Source organism: Mercenaria mercenaria, chromosome 1, assembly GCF_021730395.1.
Source record: "Mercenaria mercenaria strain notata chromosome 1, MADL_Memer_1, whole genome shotgun sequence".
Lineage (NCBI taxonomy): Eukaryota > Metazoa > Mollusca > Bivalvia > Venerida > Veneridae > Mercenaria > Mercenaria mercenaria.
Window position 1 is genome coordinate 49350143 of NC_069361.1, and position 21599 is coordinate 49371741.

At 34.2% G+C, this 21599-nt stretch overlaps 1 protein-coding gene across 6 annotated transcripts in view; it reads left to right on the forward strand.

Annotated features, from left to right (window-relative positions):
* Positions 1–18616, forward strand: part of LOC128558199 (uncharacterized) — a 79671-nt gene extending 61055 nt beyond the window's left edge. For 4 of the 6 annotated variants that reach the window (XM_053547035.1, XM_053547060.1, XM_053547051.1 and 1 more), the window contains 6 exons: positions 778–998; positions 2596–2686; positions 3463–3593; positions 4106–4121; positions 11632–11814; positions 15402–18616. In XM_053547035.1, coding sequence (XP_053403010.1) covers positions 778–998; positions 2596–2686; positions 3463–3593; positions 4106–4121; positions 11632–11814; positions 15402–16102 — 1343 coding nt within the window. In that variant the 3' untranslated portion in view covers positions 16103–18616. The remainder of the gene's footprint in view (positions 1–777; positions 999–2595; positions 2687–3462; positions 3594–4105; positions 4122–11631; positions 11815–15401) is intronic. The other 2 variants (XM_053547040.1, XM_053547044.1) reach the window with 2 other exon arrangements.
* The last annotated feature ends 2983 nt before the right edge of the window (positions 18617–21599 follow it).

The window sequence follows — 21599 nt, forward strand, 5'->3', positions numbered from 1 at the left end:
CAGGAATAATGGTTAGGTTAACTGCCCGCTGTTACATGGCTGAAATGCTTTTGAAAAACGGCGTTAATTCCAAAATAAACAAACAAACAAACATACCTGCTACAAACTAAGATTGTTATTGCTCTGATTTGTCCAAATACAAAAACATCAGAGCTAAAAATGAAAATATTCAAACGCCATTTTTTCTTGAATATTTGATCAAATTTAGAGATTATTTTCACGAGAATTTAGTATTGTCTGCCTACTAAAACTGTTTCAAGTCATCCTGATTTTTCAAAAAGGGCTGCCAGTGCGATTTTAGTTGTCCCTGTAATACTGTTCGGAAAAATTCACAGTTATTGGACAGAAATATTTCTTTTTATATGAGCAGTGAAACTCTGGTGAGCAGTATAGGGCTATCATGACTCTCAGTTAACGTTTCTTGAATTGAATAACGTAAATTCTTCTTCTTATTCTCTTGTTGGAGTACTATGCCAAAATGAAAACTATCTGTTCTGTGTTACAGATAAAAACTGCTACATACTTATGTATATTTATATCTATAATTTATTTTTATTGTATGGACTGGATTGTACTCGACTCCTGCCTTGATGACATAAGAGCACTTATTTCTGACACAGTACATTTTTTTTTGAAATTGTGGTATTTAGTGTGTGAGATGCATTTGTTAATAAGAAGAAAACTTGATATAATTTAGATCCGAGTTATAATTTATTCAAGTAAATGTTTGTCCACTAATATGTAAAATGTCATCACGTGGTGTGGTTTTATTTTCAGTTCGTCGTCTTTTAATTTATTTTCCTCATTATGTAGCTTCTGAGGTTACTGAAACTAAACCTATGAATGGAAAAGTACTTCCGATTAACAAAGTCAAGGAGATGGAAATTAAAACTTCTAGCCATGTGGTGTTTGAAAAGGAAGTACAATCTGTTCATATTTACCAGAACAAAAATGGTACAGAAAGTGTCAATCAACATTCACGGAAACAAAATTGCATGGTTAGTTATTGTCCTGTATTTATGCAGATCACCTCATACGACTGGTCCCTCATAAGTATATTAAAAACTGAACCATCTTAGTCAACAGCTATATAAAGTCAAATGTATGCTTAATCAATATGTCTAATGGACGCGGTATTATTCATTATATAAGCTTTAAGCCGACCTGAACCAGAGGCTCATGATGAATGTTTAGTATAGGTGGATGGGCTAGGGTCTATCGTCACAATGATTGTAAACAGACGTGATCGAAATATTCGTCTTATCAAAATCTTTGACGAGTTATGTGGGAGTCAGAAAAGATCCCTTTGTCATATCACATATAAAGTTGTACAAACTCTATAGGTCAAACAATCTGCTTGATCTTTATAGTACTTGGTCACAATATTTAGGTTTTAATTCTATGTCAAGCTTGAAACTACAAAATCTAGGTCACCAAGTTAAAGTACATTAAAACCTGTTTAAAAAAGGCAGTATTTTCTATCTGATCTTCATGAAACCAGGTCAGCCTACAAGAGATTTAGGTCAAATTCAAAACTAGGTCATCTGAAATAAAATGGCTAGGTCACTTATACCCTGGTCACGGTGTAATTAATATTGACTAATTAATATTGACTTTGGATGTTAACGCTTCAGCTGAGTAGCTACAAATGGACAATTCTAAGACACCGCCAAACTGGTTTATTCCTGTCGATGAATATCGTTAGGGCACCGTACGGGCGCCGTACGAGCCAAAGGATATCGCACGAGGTACGGCCGGGTTCCTTGCGAGCTCCGCTCTACTTGTCTGCTATGTCCGCACGGATAGCCTACGATTGCATTCTCTAAAGATCATACGGGACCCGTACGTACTGTGACCACACGCTTCTATTGTACAGAGATCGAAAGGGATTCTAAAACTGGTGGACTCGTACGATTTTTGAAAACCGTACAGACATCGTCTTGTGACCAAGGTATAAGTCAGATTACAGAAATGTTTCAACTATTTAAGAGCCTGTATTATCTACATACATTAAAAAACCTGGTTATTTTTTGTCTTTTTGCATTGTCATATACAGCCATCAACTAGTACACTAGGTGAAATCGTAGTTCAAAGGAAGTACAAGTTTAATACTTTCGGGGATATAATTTCTGCCTGATCAGACTTAGTCATTATATACGCTTTTCTATGAAATCAGGACTAATTTCGATAGTGGTGATATGTTGTCAATACATGTGAAAAGTCACTGAGGTCGTATTTCTACATTGTCTGTATGAAACATGATCAGAATGTGTTTTTTTTATATAGCCTAGTAGGTACGATCCCAAAATGAGTCATTCGTGGTCAGAACATTTATTACTACTGTAATTGCTCTAATTGCCGTGTTGTTGTTCTTTTATCAGAATACTTGTCTTTCTGAAATCTAGGACTTTATTATAAACATGGTCTAGGTGAGCGACCCAGGGTTATCATAACCCTCGTGTTTAAACTAAAGTTAGTGTCTAATAGATTTTGGGGCTTTCTTTGTCTTATCAGCCTCACTTAATTACGCCTTAGGCAAGAGATCATGTGTTTTTTAACATTCAACCATGGTTATTTTAAATTATTTGTATTTAGGTGGACGTGAATAGATGTGATGAACGTTTCGATTTGGCGACAGAGGATAGACAGACTACAAACAGTAAGATAGTTAGAGAAAATAAAAATGGTGAACATTTTGTAGAGTAATATGTGGCATTCACGACTAAGATAATTTGATTTAATGTCTAAGATATACACATTTCAGTTTATTTCGTGTCTTTTCAATGGTTGATACATATGTTTCATCCACATATCACATGTCGCACGTTACTTTTTGACCTCATTGCAACAACCCGAGGTTACAGTTTTCATAAAGGAAAAAGTTAAGTGTCTTCATAAAACTTGTAGATTTCAGAAAATGCATACATCTGTGTTCCTGCAATGGTTATGTAAGGCTTTACCTTTATTAGAAAATGCAGTTTTGTTTGAATTAGAAATTCCGATCTTTTTCCCCCGCTGAAAGAGTAGGGATTTTGTTTTGGCTTTGTCCTTCCGGTTCCAGTTTGAAATCTGGAGTAGCTCTAGAGGCTATGATAGGTCATACATTAATGTATGGTAGTATATGTTCAAGTCCCTATGTGTTAGGTACAATTTATATATGCATGTATAGATAGATGATTCTACTCCGAAAAGTCAAAAGTCGTCCATTACATTTTTGTGCTTTGCCAAACGGACCTACGTTTAAATCTTGCGGATGAAATGGCAAGATAGTAACTCGAAATTTTGTATTATCAACTCAAAATCTTGAGTTGCTTAAGTCGAACTTTTGAGTTAGTTGATAACAAGAAAAGCACCTGGCACTAATGCTCTTAAACATAACTCTGTATGTTCAATGTTAATCATTCAGATTTCATAACAATTTTTTTTATTGCTAAATACGAAGCAACAGTGTTTTATATTCAGAAACCGACGTAACAAGATTACAAGAGGTCAAAGACTGTGAACCTGCATTTCACGATGATGTAACAATTCCACTACTGCCTATGGAACCTGATTTAGGCTGTGAGGAGGAGGAATCATCAAAGCATCGTCAGGTTAAGGCGAACATGTCATATACTATTCATCAAAAGTTCAGTTAAACATTAGTGTATACTTGATATGATTTATCACATAATTGTAAATATTATTTGCATTAAAACTGTAATGTAAATACAGTTGTATTTGAATATGTATGATTCTGTAAAAGCACATAATGTTTGCTTAGTAAAATTCGTCAATTCGAAATTTTGAGAGGAGGTTTGATATTCGCGACATTTTTTAAAAATGGTATCCTATTTCAATTTTAATATTATATAATTACTAATTATATACGCGATGATCAGTTTTCGTGAGATATCCCTAATATAGCAAAAATGAAAACCTCGCGAAACTTTCTGCTTTTACAGTATTTTATAAATAAATACGTACATATTATAACATAGTATTTGTTAAAAAAACACAGCTTCGTTATTACTAGATCATCCTTTCAAGTTTATAAACTGTTTATCTTTTACTTTGTTGAGTTTGCAATAATTAATTTGGAATTTGTCGCTCTTTTTTCTTACAGAATGATGACGCAAAAGGTAATATTTGACTTTTATTAGTCCCCTACTGGTCAAAAACCAGTTTCGGGGACTATAGAATGCGTTTTACCGTCATTCCGTCCGTCCGCAATTTCGTGTCCGGTCCATAACTCTGTCATCCATGAAGGGATTTTAATATTACTTGGCAAAACTGTTTCCCATGATGAGACGACGTGTCATGCGCAAAACCCGGACCCCTAGCTCAAAGGTCAAGGTCACAAATTGAGGTCAAATGTCAACAAGGCTTTTTTCCTGTCCGATCCATAACTCTCCTTTCCATGAAGGGACTTTAATATTACTTGGCACAAATGTACTTCATAATAAGATAATAGAGAGTTTGAGATTTCAAACTTCGCCTTCCCCTTCAACGTCTCTCATATACATTTTGGGTAAAACGTCACCGATATGCGTGTATTTTATTTATATCAAACGTTGCTACTAAAGTTTTCCATGTAATATCACGTAAGCCTAAGACTTCTCTTTAATACTATGCGAAATAAAAAGCTTAGTTTTAGGATTTCTGCTTATTAAGTTATTTGATTATCCATATATATAATTAGACTAAATTTGATGCGAAACACTATCAATAGGTATAAGAATAATGAAGTTTTGTTTAGCTAATGATTTTAACTAAATACATTGAATTGAACCTGGAAGTATGAAGTTATCAACTGATTTTGAGAAACTTTGAGATTTTGTTCAAACTTTAACTTCTACGGCATGTTTGTGTCCCCAGGAGATATCGATTTTACCAGATGGGCCTTTTTGTCGTAGGAAGTGAAGTTTTGAACGTCCGAAGATGTGATATCACGAAAGTCGAAATTTCATTCTTTTTACATCTACTCTGTCCACATACTCGGCATCAAAGACTGAAATCTGGATGGAGGCACATGGCATGACAGTCATTTTACTTGAAAAATAAATAATTACGCGCGATTATCATTTGGTGTAACATTTTATTTTCACATCCAAATAAAATCAATCTTTTGCTGTCGGACACTTAATACGACAATTGCGTTTTAATTATAAACATAAATTGGTACTAGGAAAACGGAAAATTCTTCTGAAGTATCAGACAATTTCAGATCTATGATATCATAAGGAGAGACGCTTCCTGTCAGCCGTATGGGATAACTCCATTCTTTAAATGCACGGAACCAGAGCCCGGCAGAGGGACATTGTGGGTTAATTCCCCCTTTGATTCTTACATTTTACAAAGAAAGTCGGTCTTGAAACAAGGTGTAACCCTACCCTACCCCTACTCCTCTTCCCAACCCCCACCCCCACCCCCCTGAAATGGGTGACCCCCTCTTTAATGTTGATGTCCCTCTAACCAAAATTTCTGGATCCGCAGATGCTTTACTTATAAAATAGTATATTAAAATCATATTGTGCTGTCTGAGAGTTTGGCATTATACAGAGTCATACAAAGTGTCATTATCACGTTGATATGATCATTATAGGTTATAAACTTTGTATGTGGAAATATGCACGAGTTCTGCAGCGGTAATATTGCGCGACATTAGGAGCGCAATATTGTCCGCGGAAGAACGAGTGCACATATCCACATACAAAATTGATAACCTTTTTATTACATATCCACTATCAAATGATTAATTTATATCTAAATTATCGTTCTGTCACGAAAGACATGAAAAAATACGGAAAAAAATTCTCCGAAAACGCAATAAACAAATCAAATTGATGCGCATTAATATTTTCCGCGAAAATGACGTCAACTTGTTGTCGCAACGTGCGCGTGTACGCCATGGACGTTACGCGATTCTTTCCATTACAACGTTAAGAAAACATTCCAAGTCCTATATAAGTCCAACTCATGACATAATTATAACTTTCATTTCAATTCAGTCTGATAAATTACTACGTGCCAGTATCTAATAGGTCAGATTAATCAAAGTGTAAAAGTAAACAAAATTTGCATAAATTACAAATTAAACAAACACACAATAACAACAAAAATCCAAAGAAACGAGATCCGCAATGGACGGGTCGTCAGGGGAGGTAACTAGAGTAACGGATTGGGACAAGTCCGATATGAAAGCGTTCAACGTCATGATATGAAAAAAATATTGCACGATCGCGGTCCATTGAAACCCAATGGAAAATAATTTTAGGTATGTAATAATCATTTTTATTTCCTCTCATATATGATTTACAATCGTGCATTATATACTGACTATAATGACATAATTTTATATAAGTATTTGGAGCTCAGCTGCAAGACTAACGAGTTTTTACATTTTTACATTGTTCACATTGTTTTATCGTTTTAATTTCATTTTTTTCTTTTCTTTTTTTTTTCTTTTTTTTTTTTTTTTTTTTGGTAATCGCTCTAATATCCATGTTGTGATTATATTAATTGAAATGCTTTTTTTATTTAATTTTCATATTTTAATTTTAAAATCTCTTGTAAAATTCCTGCCCTTTCGGACAACTGGTATCAAAATGCACGAAAAAAACGATCATAATTACGGATAAATTGAATAGGAGGATTAAAAGAAGTAAGGTTCATTCAAATATTTGAAATCTCAAGGAATTTTAATCGAACTTCAACTTCATACGTTAACTTCGCAAGTGACGTTGAAGGGGAAGGCGAAGGTTGAAATCTCAAACTCTCTAATGTGTCATGCGCAACTTTCAGACCCCTAGCTTAAAGGTCCAGGTCACACTTAGCAGTCAATTGTTTACATAGCATGAACAGGGTCTGTTTCGTGTCCGGTCCATAACTCTGATATTCATTGAGAGATTTTAATATCACTTTGCACAAATGTTTCCCATGATGAGACAATGTATCATGCGCAAAACCCGGACCCCTAGCTCAAAGTTCAAGGTCACAATTGGAGGTCAAATTTCAGTAGGGCTTTTTTCCTGTCCGGTCCATACCTCTGCCATCCATGAAGGGATTTTAATATTACTTGGCACAAATGTTCCCCATGATGAGGCAACGTGCCATGCGCAAAACCCGAACCCTTAGCTCAAAGGTCAAGGTCACAATTTGAGATCAAAAGTCAATAAGGTGTTTTCCATTCCGATCCAGAACTCTGTCATCCATCAAGGGATTACAGTATTACTTGGCATAAATGTTTCCCATGATGAGACGACGTGTCGTGCGCAACCCCCATAACCCTAGCTTATAGGTCAAGGTCATACATTGAGATCAAATGTCAATAGGATTTTTTTTCCTGTCCGGTCTATAACTTTGTCATGCAGAACAGGATTTAGATATCAGTTGGCATAAATATTCCCCTGGATGAGAAAATATGTCATGCGCAAAACCATGGCGAAAGGTCGAAGGTCAAGGTCACACTTAAGAGACCAAAGGTCAGATACAAGAATGACTGTCTGGAGCATTTCTTCTTCATGCATGGAGGGATTTTGATGTAGCTTGGCACAAATGTTCACCAACATAAGACAGATTGTCATGTGCAAGAACCAGGTCCCTAGGTCTAAGGTCAAGGTCAAGGTCATATTTAGAGGTTAAAGGTCAAATTCAAGAATGACTTTGTCCGGAGCATTTCTTCTTCATACATGGATGGATTTTGATGTAACTTAGCACCAACACCATCAGGCACCCATGTTTTTAGAATTGCGTCCCTTTGTTTTACTATAAATAGATTATATTGTAACTTTTTTATTACTGGCCGTAGAGAAAAATCGAGACCACTTTTTTTGTGGTACAACATGCATGTTACATCCAATTTTTAGGTGTATTTGTGTATTTGTATCTCTACCTGGTAAAGTGTTTCCTGTGGACTTATATAGATTTTTTTTGATTTTTTTATTTTTTTTATATTTCATTTCATTTTTTTAGGATTAATTCCCCTTTGTTGTTACTATAAATAACTTATATGATAAGTTTTTTTATAATCGGCCAAAAAAATTCAATGTGAAAGCAACTGTTGTATATATAGTACAATATTGTTTATACATCATTGACAGATATCAGTTCATTATGTTATACTGCAGTAAAGAAAATTAGATGCCTTCTAGTAGGGGACTTTGTACTGCACGGCAATACTTCATTCGCTTGTTCATCACTGCATGACCATAAAGTTAGCCTGAAAAAACACAACATTTTATTGATTGAATGGCAAGATAAAGTAATCATTAAATGATCATTTTAAAGTCAATAGATTCATGGAACTCAATCGTCAGTCAAACATCTTTCGCCGTTAAAATTGCGGCGAGAGAATTCCATGTCCTTTATCTAAATTGCACAATTAGTTATGGAATTTGTTATTGTGGACATAGGTGTTTAAAAAGGCCTTTACATAGTGAAAATAGTGTGGTTATTATGAGATTATATCTTTTAAATATCCTATTGCATGCCGATTTATATATTTAATGCCAACTGCTAAATGACAAAATGATCGAAAGTCAAATCAAGGTTGCTATCACTTTCATCTTTGACGTACTGAACCAAAAACACACCACAGAAAAATGACAGTCCTTAGCAAATTCATTCTCCTGTTATTAATTAAAAACTTTTTTTTTATTTCTAATGTCACTGTGGCTTTTATCTTTGTTTGGTCGTCTATGGCTATACACAATCATCTTGATATAAAGTTTGACTAGTGTGGGTCCAAGAGTTCTCAAGTTTATATTGATAAGAAACTGTTTTCAATTTTGAGGTCACAGTGACTTTGACTTTTGTTCTAATGACTAAATTAAAACAATGATTGACTACTGTTTGTATTCTCTGATTATTGATCTGATGCAAACGTGTTTATTGACCGACATGAGCAAAGCAAATACCTAGTCAAAACATGTTTAGAATTTAGTTTTATTTTCACTGAAGTGACCGAACTAAGAGGGATTTTTGGGTATAACAGTTCCATTACTTTTACACTGAGCCGTTTATAACGCTTGGTTGAATAAGTACTGGAACGATGTCTTATTGAATTTGTTAGGAAATTTCCTTCGATGATGATATTTTCTACATTTTACTTTGATGATATTATAAATGAATTCACATAATTATGCTTCAGCAACTTTTGTCCTTTTTGAAAACAAATGATTAAGGACAAATTTATTCATAAACCTATGGTTTGGAAAAGTTAAAAATCTGTGTTTTACAACACTTTATACATGTACCAGTTAAAAGAGCGTACTGTTTACTACTTCTTCCATTTCTAAAATATTCAGCTGTTTTCCTGCACAGCATTTCCGGCGAAGTAGTCAGATTGTAGTTGATGCAGTAGAAAAGTTTAAACAAATATTTTTTTTTATTTTTTGTTGATGAAAGAAATAAAGGGGAGCTGTTTGTTTATTTGGAATGAAAGGTACTAAGAAACAAAATACAGGGAAAGACAAGAAATTGAAAGTGGAAAAAGTGAATATGATAAAAAATACATGAGTTACACAAGAAAGTAGTAAGAGGAAGATGAAGCTTATTTTAAGGATGGAGGAGGAATATGATGAAGGATGAGAAGAAACAATATGTACATTATGTCATAGTTTCAGACATGAGTCACAACTTCGGAAAAAACATTGTTGATCCTTTCCAGCTGAATATAATTTTAAAGTATGTTGTAAAACATTAAATTAGAAGTTGTTAGAAATGTGGTAATATTGTTTAAACTGTACAATTAAGAACAAACTGGTTTAGTTATGACTAAAGTTAGAAAACGTTTTCAAAATTAAGTTTTTGACTGAAGTAGATGTATGTGCAAAAGATATTAATGTTGGGAGTTCGGAAAAACATTATTTTCTATTGTTATTGAGGCAGAACTTCTAGCTCAAATAAGCCAGGAAAAACACTGCAGTGGTTTTGTTGTTAAGTCGGTAGAACATTAGATTGTTGGTAAGATGTCTCAGAATTGAGTCATGTAAATTATCAACCTGCGACATTTAGCGCTAGCGTTGGACAGTGGCCACATTATATTTAGTTAGTCTTGAGACACATATAATTAATTATGTCCGTCAGCGTTTCAGACTTAGCTCGCAATTTAGGTAGAAAATAAGTTACTACCGGGCGATACTTGTTCTGGTGGAGCATGAGAACATTATTCTAAGGCCTAGGTTCGATTCCTGGTTTGACAGCACATTTAAGACGTGGATGTGTAAAGGGATATACAGTGATCCTTAGAGACAATTTGCATACTATCTACAGTTCTTCCACAGTTATTGCGAGCACCACGGAGACATCAAGTTTAGACATAAGCATTTTTTTTTCGAAATAAGTATGTAAAAGAAAGCCCAAATTTCCAGTTTCTGAGACGAAGAGTATTTACATCGTGATAACAGTTATGATTGCTGGCTTTCTAATTGTAAAACACACGGATGATATGACTTGTGAACTGTTTGTCAAAATTTACAATAATAATAAAATAGGAATATTTCATGTAGAGTAACATTTGTCATGTAGCTTTTCTGTTTGTTCACAGAAGATATCCCCCGTCTCTCTCTATTTCTGAATAAAAATAGACAAGTACTTTCCTTACTGAATTTAAACAAGGTAAAATCAAAGCCTTATTTTCAAGCTGTATATATGAACGAAATATTTTTACATAAGAATTATTTACGTAGATCAATATATTAAGTTTTTCTGTCAACTAAGAATTTCTCGAGATGAGATTTTTTAATGAATAACAGATTTGCTTCAGTGAAACATATTTCTTACCTTTTATATAGTAAGTAAAATCTTAACAAACAAGCAATTTCTTATACTTAATAGCTGTATGAAAACGACCTCTGATCAAATGATGGTAAAGTGTGGTATGCCTATATCGCCAACACAAATATCGAAACAATGAATGAAAATCATGCATCTTATTCTATTGAGAACTTTTCTTCTAAAAGATTAATAATTACAAGTTTTATGGAGGATATTAGGTTCAAAGATTAAGGCTGTTTATTTGTCTATAATTTTATTCTGCATCAACTACTATGAGAATGCTTCACTGGAAACCAGAACCTATCTATCTTGTTAAAATTCAGAACTGAAAAGTGTGATTTGCGAACGGATAGAAAAGCTTTGAGGACACTGACTTAATTTAAAAGGCGAACTAATTAATTAATCTATTACACTTCTTTTCTATTCTGCAGGATGTATATGTTATTCTTCCTTTTTTGCCAGCTGCAACTGAAAAAAATATTAAAATTGCTTTTAATGAGCTTAATGACACAGTGTATGTATTCAAATGTCAGAAAGAGACTATTTGCTCTAAAATTAAAATGTCAAATATTATGGCAGTGAAAGTGAGCAAGTATGTGTTTTGTAATAGAATCTAGTTCATTCTGGCGTGTTTTGTCATTGAAACCAGAAAAGAATTCAAACACTGAAAACGGCGGAGATTTGAGTTGTATGGATAATGATTTTGGTATTAGTTGGTATTAGGACACCCTTTACTAAGGACAAACTGGCACCGAAAGTAGCCTTCACGTAGAAATAAATACCCGGAAAATCTCACACTAGAGCAAGAAGTTGTGGAATATGGAAAACTAGATGACTTAAAAAACGTAATAAAAGTTTTTTTTTTCAATTCAGATCTACATGAGTTTAAAAAAGATATTGATGACACTGATACACAAGCTGAAGTGATCAGCAAGAAGGACTCTATGATGTCATGCGGAGCACTTATCTACAAGAACAAAGTAGCTGGAACTGTGTTTCGTGTTGGGGCTTTTTTTGTAATGACGGCCTTTCATGTGATTAGAGACATCATCAAAGGTTTGAATTTAGTAAATTTTCTTCTACTGTCTCAAGTGATTTAGGAAACTATTATGATTCAATTCGCAGAAGTAGAAGCAAGAGGCGGGGAAGTGACAAATTTAGGCCATTTCGTTAATTTTAAAGGGAATACACCTTTTTTGGTGCGAAATGGAGGTTTAGTGATAATGAAAGGAAACTCAATAACTTATTTTGTGAAATTAAAACTATCCTTGTTTACCCCTGCTGTGCAAACGCCCATGCTTCGGCTAGATTTATTGTCTCGAATGTTCAATATTGTGCTATCTAAAAACTTTGTTATGTATTGTCGGGGTCAGATAAATAATGGGCGTATGCACTAAAGGCAGGTACTTTAAAAACAGAAAGGTTTCTTACTTGTATAAACGTGTCTTTTTTTTCATTATTATTTCCCTGTTATTTTACACATATAAAAACTTTTTTCTTGCCGCCAAAAGAGTCTTAACATGTTCACCCCCCCCCCTGGATTATAGTAATTGAATCTATTAATAAAATGTGTGCAAATTACCAAACCAATTGATTTTGAGTGTTCGATAAGAAAAACAAGAGCGCTTTCAGATAAGCAGTTCGATTTGTAAATGTAACTTGTTAATTACAATAGACTGAAATGATTCAGAAGTAGAAATATTTTTGATTTAGTTGAGTTTAGAGTCACGCCGATACAAAGGGCATACGCTTCCAGGTTTTTATGGCAGAGGAAGATCCTAGGTACTTTTCAGGTATTAGGTTTCGACGGGCACCTGTGTTAAACACCGACTGTAACCCAGTTCGATGGCTTCTTCACAAGATGTCCGTGTAGATTAAAATAGTAAAACTAATCTTACTACTGCAAAATATATATATGCTTGATCTGAAGGGAAGACAAATGTGTCATTTAAACACATTGTCATATAAAATGTATATCTCGTGTTAAAAAGTAATAAAAAGAAGGCGAAAACTGGAATTAACTTCTTTTGAAACGTTTTTACTTGCTGCTTTGCAAGTGTACACTTCACTTTTGATTTATACAATTTAAAAAATCTCATTTTCACCCCAAAACCGATTCATTTATCATCATCCTGATAAAGGACTGTAGTTTGTAGCACACATATGTTAACTGCACCTCAGATGTGTACGATTCCTTAATTAGCAACTATTTAACTATTACCATAGCAAATTGACACTGCTAAGTTTCACTTTAGCAAAATGTCGTAATTTTCGACAAACAGACACATTTTTCTATAAAAAACTGACATATTTATTTTCATCACTGTAAATATATAATTATTATTCAATGTTCAGCTATATTAAGCGGCTGCTATTTATTTGCCCCCTCCACTGAGATTTGGTATTGTTCATGCGTCTGATCGTGCGTTCATCCGTCGAAAATTGATGAAATCTTGCATGAGTCTTTGCCGATGTATGGCCTTCAGCATCTCCTATTTTTCTCCTTGTCCCTCTCGTATTTCCAGAATTGCGGCACCTGAATAGTAAAAAATGCACATTTTTACCTAATGACAATAATAGCTGAAAAAGTATTTTCATGTGATGAATGAAAAATTGTATTAGTCTTAATCATGATATAAACTTGCCAGATTTGTGGTCCCTGAAATATTAAAAATGCACATTATCAACTTGTGACGAGCCTAGCTCAAAGGGTATTTGATGTTAATTCATAAAACCTTGCTTTGATCTTCATCATGATGTGATAATAGCCAAAATCGAAATAGTGGATTTTTGTTTGTTTGTGATGCTCATAGCTCAAAAAATATATCCTTTGCGCGCCTGGCAAATCTTTACAGCGATTGCCTGTAGCGTATTGAAACGGGTATAAATTCCGTTGCCTCAAAAACGGACCAGTCTTCACAGCGATTGCCTGTTACGTAATGAGACGGGTGCCTTTTTTAGGTTTAAAAATCGGACAGCTAAATTGACGTAATTTAAAAAAATTCGTTTAACAACGTTAAAATGAACCCGAATAGGTTTTTATCGGTTGTATCTGTTGTGTTTTTTTTCACCTCAAGAGCAGACTTTTATTACAATGACTTCATTTACTGTTTGAAAGCGTATAAAATAACCAAATATACGGTCATCAACAATACAGTGCTCTTTCGGGTAACAACCAAATACACGTTCTTCAACGATACAGTGCTCTTTCGGGTAACAACCAAATATACGTTATTCAAAGATACAGTGCACTTTTGGGTATTGCCTAACTTTTGCCAACATGCCCACAACGTTCAAACACTTATTTTATAAATAGTCAATAAATAGGACTCATTGTGATTATCAAAAGTCAACAATATTTGTTTTTGTTTTTTCTTGTAAATAATTTGCCCTATAACTTGGCATAATATCCTGAAAATGCTAATTTGAAGAATGAAAATGAAAAGAGTTTGCACACTTCAAGCCAAACACAGTATTTAGATTGTTTATGAAATAATGCATATGAAAAAAATACGCAGGCAAAGGAAGCTCTGTTCCAAAAATAACAGAATAAATTCCAGTTCATGCATTAAACGTCAAAGGTTGCTTGTCCATTTATTTATTAATTTTGAAATTGACAGTTTCAAAACACATAAAGCAAACTTTAAACACGTATTTTGTTAAAAATCTTTACAACATGACCTAATGAACAAGGTTGAAAAGTCAGAACGATGATGTGAGTACAGGGATTTTTTTAAATTATGCATCTGCTACCATCTATATTGTCGCCTGTTATATCATTATAGGCATCGTTCGTTCAGTGCAGAACTAAGATCAGTTGCAAGAAATTTACTTTTAATGCGAAAAATGGCGTACATCCCTGTGGAGATGATGAAACTTTAAATTTTGGCATATTTAAGCAAAGCCGATACTTTTAAAAGAAAATCCAGACAGTACAACATCATTTTTGTGTAAACAGTTAATTATCATAGTCTCTGTTATCAAATTATCAACATGTCTTATGACTGTTTTGAAAACTACCCTCTAATCGTATGCATGTGCCATGTACAACCTCATGTTAATAAGCTAGTGAGTACGGCTAATGTTCATTGATAGATAGCATTCATTTGCCCGCTTAAAATACTCGTATTCGACCAAGTTGTCTAAAATCAGTATTTGCATAAAAATGATTAAAAACATTAGGTTACTGGCTGAAAATGTATTGAGTGTGTTTGATCATTACTTTTCTTCATATTTTTATAAATGGCGGCCATTTTGAATAGTTTCGGCTAATTTCATTTATTTCAAACTTCCTTTCACTTTAATTTGAATTAAAGACACCATATCCTCCCTTTCTACCACGTTTTATGCTTTTCCCACTAATAGCAGGATTTTTTCTCCATATGCATGCACTACATTATAAATATAAAAGTTTATTAACATTATACTCATAGATTTTTTTTCTAATAGCATTCAGATGCTCGGATTTTACGATATGATTATGGCTATTAACAGTCTGCGGATTTAGTTTGCAAATCCGAAATTTTCGCAAACTCATGTACCTTTAAATCTTGTCGATTACTTTTGTTTGAAAATTATAGCATATGTGACATACATATTGATTGCAAATATGTTTAATATATTAAATGTCTTTTTTTAAACAGATCCAACAGGAAAGAGACGCTATGTTTATTCGCGCCTTGAAAATTCCAATGATGTAACTGTAAACTTCAATGGATCTATTCTCCACCCTTCCAGGCGAAGGTTCCGTTTAAAACACCGTTTTCACGATGAACAATTAGATGTGGCAATCCTTGAGATAATGGACATTACAGATCTCGAAGATATTCCAAAAGGACTTCTATTATGGAAATACGACATTGTTCACTTAGAGGTGAAAAAGATTTCCATGATAGGCTTTGGGCATGCAGGTAATCCTTATGAAAAATATTCGGAAACATGTGAAATTATACAGGATTTTCAGAAACGGTACAGGGAAGCACTTGCCAGTTTAAGTAACAACAGGCAAGAATATATAGATGACTTACAGAGAAGCAGAAAGGATCCATCATTTGTAGACTTCGGATACGCAAATCTTGACAGCCAAGACTTTATTAAATTTGATTGCTTCATGACAAACGGACTTTCAGGAGGACCTATCCTAAAAATTGATGGCAATTCGACTAAAGTTATTGGCATAGTTTTAGGCGGAAAACCAGATTTTTATTATCAGTTGTCTACCAAAAAACAACATTCGTTTGAAAAGAGATACTTATTTGAAGTTGGAATGAAAATGCAAATGATATATGAGAAAATCGTTTCGAAAGATAGAGCCCTTGCCGAACAAATCTTTTACGGAGAATAAGAGCAACAAATAACACATTTTGGATGTTCTCCGATACCCGTCTCTTTCACTGTTGTTTACATTTAATATCTAAAGGTTTGAAGCTCGTATTACTTGTTTTGAAAAACAGGCATCTACTCTAGAGATAGATATACGTCTGCTGACGTTTCAATCAGAATAAGATCAGTTGTTATTTACATACATTCTACTTATTGTTAGGAAGGCATACAGTTAATTAAAATTGTTTAGGTCAAATGTATATCTGCTTTGCTTTTTCGCTCAAAAACTCAATCAAAACTGCGAACTAAAAATAAGAAAAATCAAGATTTTAGTGCAAGCGTGAAAATAATTAGAACTGTCAAGTTAGTATGTGCAAAATATCGAGCCAAAAACTCGTGCGAAATAGCAATTATGACAGAAGCAGTCTTAATTAAGCGTATGGAAGTTTTTATATAAATGTATATGCACATATTACATAGATTATAATACTTTCCTATACTCTTGTGTACATACTATCATGCCTCATCTTTTGTATCATTTTTTTAGCTCACATGAGCCAAAGGCTCAGGGTGAGCTATAGTGATCACTCACCGTCCGGCGTCCATCGTCCGTCGTCCGTTGTCCGTCCGTAAACTTTCACTTTAAACGACATCTCCTCATAAACCGCTGGGCCAATTTCATCCAAACTTCACAAGAATGTTCCTTGGGTAAAGCTCTACAAAAATTATTCAAACAATTGAATTCCATGCAGAACTCTGGTTGCCATGGCAACCGAAAGGAAAAACTTTAAAAATCTTCTTCTCAAAAACCAGAAGCCCTAGAGCTTAGATATTTGTTGTGAAGCATTGCCTAGTAGACCTCTGCCAAGTTTGTTTAAATTGACCCCGGGGTCAAAATTGATCCCGCCCGATGGGTCATATGATTTTACATAGAAAAATCTTAAAAAATCTTCTTCTCAAAAACCAGAAGCTCTAGAGCTTAGATATTTGACATGACCCCAGGGGTCACTTGATTTTACATAGATTTCTATAGGAAAATCTTCATTTTAAAAAAATAATATAAACCAGAAGGCCTAGAGCTTAGATATTTGACATGTAGCATTGCCTAGTGAACCTCTACAAAATCTGTTCAAATCATGACCCCCGGGTTCAAAATTGACCCCGCCTCAGGGGTCACTTGATTTTACATAGGAAAATCTTCAAAGTTTCTAAAAATAAACCAGAAGGCCTAGAGCTTAGATATTTAACATGTAGCATTGCCTAGTAGACCTCTACAAAATGTGTTCAAATCATGACCCCGCCCCAGGGGTCACTTGATTTTACATAGGAAAATCTTCAAAAAAAAATTCTAAAAAATAAACCAGAAGGCCTAGAGCTTAGATATTTAACATGTAGCATAGCCTAGTAGACCTCTACAAAATTTGTTCAAATTATGACCCCGGGGTCAAAATTGACCCCGCCCCAGGGGTCACTTGCTTTTACATAGGAAAATCTTCAAAAAAAATTCTAAAATAAACCAGAAGGCCTAAATCTTAGATATTTGACATATAGCATTGCTTAGTACACTTCTACAAAATTTGTTCAAATCATGACGCCCGGGGTCAAATTGACCCCGCACCATGGGGTTACTTGATTGTACATAGAAAAATCTTCAAAATTTTGTAAAAAAAAACCCAGAAGCCCTAGAGCTTAGATATTTGCCTAGTGGACCTCTACAAAATTTGTTCAAATCTTGACCCCCCATTGTCAAACTGACTCAGCCCCAGGGGTTACTTGATTGTACATCGGAAAATCATTAGTTTGACATTTGAAACATGTAGCTGATTTTACTCAGGTGAGCGATCCAGGGTCATCATGACCCTCTTGTTTATAGTTACGTTTGATTTCTTTTAAAATTTGTGTTTGTTTACCAATATAATTTGAAGTCTGTGTATATAATGTTTACTTTATTTCCCTTTCACATTGAGTAATTGAAATAAGAGAATGATATGAATAGTACACCTTTAGACCAAGTATTAAATTTATATTTTGAAACTTTAAAAGATTTGTAAAATTTAAAAGATTCGTTAAAAGTACCAATAGGGCATCCAAAGTAATAGTACAACTATTATATATTGAGATATGTGATCCATTATGCAGAGTGTAATCAGATATTTGAAAACAATGAATATATTTTGATGAAATTATGTTTAAGGGAAAATGCGGATATGATATTGACCTTATTTTATATTCATTTTTATACAAATTATTCTAAAATATCATTTTTCTAAAGTATACTCTCTAATCATTCATAGTTTCAAGCTGGCACATTCATAGTGTGTACTCTTAGTTTTAGAACTATTCCTAATCAATTTCTTAACGATTGTTTCATATGGTACCAATGATATTATTACAATAATTACTTTTGTTAAATATGTAAAGGTAAAGTTTGAGTGTGTAAAAAAGTAAAATGATCTTTAATTTCAAAATTCTTTAAAAACAATGGTTTGTTTCATTTCCATTTGTAAACAAGATTAAATACATAAGTAACACATAATTTTGTTGTACTTATTTTTAGACTATGCTTTTTCCCGTCATTTTTGTTCACCAGCTAGGTCAACTGCGACGTCAATTTATGAAAGTTATCCCTGATTTCATGCAGGCGTCATCAAAACATACAAAATGAACGTCATATTTATTTATAAGATGAATGTGTAATTAATCCTTTGATCGTACTGTCTTGCAACACCGAAGTAAGAAAACGTTTGATCTAGAATATCGTTATATACTTACTAGTAATATAAGCTGTTTAGTGCCTTACCCCATAGGATAATAAATATACTTACGCTATCAGATAATAAATATATGCACTTGAATTCTAATAACTATATATAGTTTACGTATTATACCTATTACTTAAAAGCTTTACAGTATGGCTGCTACATTTTATAACCGTAATTCAAGAATAATGATTAAATTCAGAAGATTCCCGAAGACTCTTATGCGACAATGTATTTCGATACCCGAGTTTTAAGGGGATGAGTCTTACAAACTGTGTCACATAGCCGACCATTATTTATTAAAAGTATTCATTTGCTTTATTTCAGAAGGTTTTGACCGTATTATTCTGAAACACACTGCATGTTCAGTGCTCTACCCTTTTACATCTGGTTACCTTGCTTTCCTATTTAAGTGTGCGATGATGGAACAGGCGGTGGATCGTTGCAACCAGCTCTTAAATCCTCCGTTTATGACTGGCTTAAAATGTGTCCTCTGTCCTGCCCGTCTTTCCTTGAGTGATGCTTATATTAGTGATCTGGCTTCTCGAAGTCAACGAGTACATACGTTTCCAGGTCTACGAATTTGATTCATTTATCTATACAAGAGCTTTTTTGTTGTTTTTGCAATGCGTTTCAATGGCTACCGTTATGTGCGTAAAGAAGTCATTTTATTTAAATGATGTCAGCAAACTTCCTAATGGTGTTTTGTCAATCGCCCTTGCGAAGAATTTTAAGATTCTTCTCACGTACCACCTGATGGATCCTAGTCAAACATTATTTGTAGCATTATAATAAGGTCCTTCAACAACATTGTTTAGTTAGGGTCACCTTGTCCCTTTTAGGGGCTGCTAGAGTTTAAAATAGAAATAATTTTATACTACTGCTCCTTATGAACACTTAAAGGATCTTCATCAGACTTGGTCTAGAGGATCGTTATAAGGTCCTTCCTCATATTTGTTTGACTGGGTTCACCTGACCCCTTTTTTGGGACCACTAGAGCTAAAAAAATATAGAGATACCTTTAAAATACTTCATCTCATGAACCACTGGTGGATCTTCATCAAACTTGTCCTGGCTTGTAGCATTATCAAGAGGTCATCCCCCAAATTGATTTTAATGGGGCAATTGGCCTCTTTTCGGGGCCGCTAGGGGTATAAATCAAAGTTTCTTTTAGCATTTACTTTCCATAAACCGATCAGTGGTTTCTCATCTGTTGCATCGTTATGAGGTCCTCTCCAAAAATTGTTCAGTTGTGGGGTATGTGGGAAGGGGGTTGTTGAGGGGCGCTTTGCCCCTTTTAGGCCCCACTAGAATTAAAACTATAAATGCCTTTAAATGACTTCTTCTCATGCACCTCACCGTGGATCTTCATCAAACTTAATTTGTAGCATGAGTTTAGGTCCTTTGCCATGTTTGTACGATTGGGGCACTTTAGGGGCCACTAGACCTTAAAATAGAAATACCTTTAAAGTACTTCTTCTCATGAATCACCTGTAAGATCTCAAACATGGTCTGTAATAATGACTTTTGTCAAAGGTGTTTAAATGTGGGCACTTCGGCCCTTTAAGGGCCACTAGACTTAAAATAGAGATGCTTTTAATTGTTCTCTTGTTCTGCGTTTCTGGTGCGTGACAGCAAACTGCAGAAAAATATTTCAATAACTTTTGTTTTAATGAACAGCTTAAAAGAATCTAAATCAAACTTAGTTACTTAGTTATTGATAAATGGCTCAACGTATATTCGCTGTATAATACTACTTCCGAGTTATTTCGTGTTCAAGAATTGATATTTTGTATTCAACCGTTTTACCCACGTGACTCATTATGACAGTCATATAAAAAAGGGCCGTCAAAGTAGGTGTACTTTCCAAACCCGAGCCGGTGCATATCATGTGCCAAACACATTACAATGCCCTCTTTTGTTGTAATATCTTCTATCACATTGTATTCTTTGAGCAAGACAATGTGTATTTCACCTATCTCAAGTTTGTTTAGATAGACATAGCTGAAGCAGGAAGAAGTAGTTTTCACATGTTTTAAACGGATATGCAAAAGCTTTTTGTCCTGAGGTCTTGCATAGCAGTTATAAAGTTGGTTTATTGCTTCTTGTTTCAAACGTTCGAATGTCAATTTCGATTTTCATAATTTCCTCAATTCGTTTCCGATGTTGTACAGCTTAATAGCTTTCAACTAACATAACAAGTGACTGAATACCAAAGTAAACAGCCATGTAACACAACTCTAGAGCTTTTTCTGTGGGCGGCAAGACAACAAATCGTAGGAAATTTAAAATATACTCTAACAGATGTCCTTCGAAGTCAATAAAGTATCGGTCATCTTTTTCTTTATTAATCACATGACGCCCACTAAACATGGCTGCCAACATGCTGTCGGGGGTCTTTCGTTAAGGTACTGAGTAATTTTGCCAACAATTTCCCACCAACATTCCGCTCAACAACATCTGGAAACTGAAGGTAATTTTAAATTTGCATGGAGTTCAAGCAAAACAATCTTATTCATGTTGTATTATAATATTATACATATTGCATTGATATTTTTTAGCGAATACAATAGAGCTGCAAAATCCGCAAAAGTGGCTTCGTGAAGAAAAAACAGGACCTTAAAAACTAACCAAATATGTCATGTAACAAAATGTATAGGGTAGTCTGAAATTTATCGGACCTCCAACAACATCATCAACACCAAAATGAAAATCGACGTCCAATATGACAACTGTATTTTCGCTACAGCAGGCTTTTTC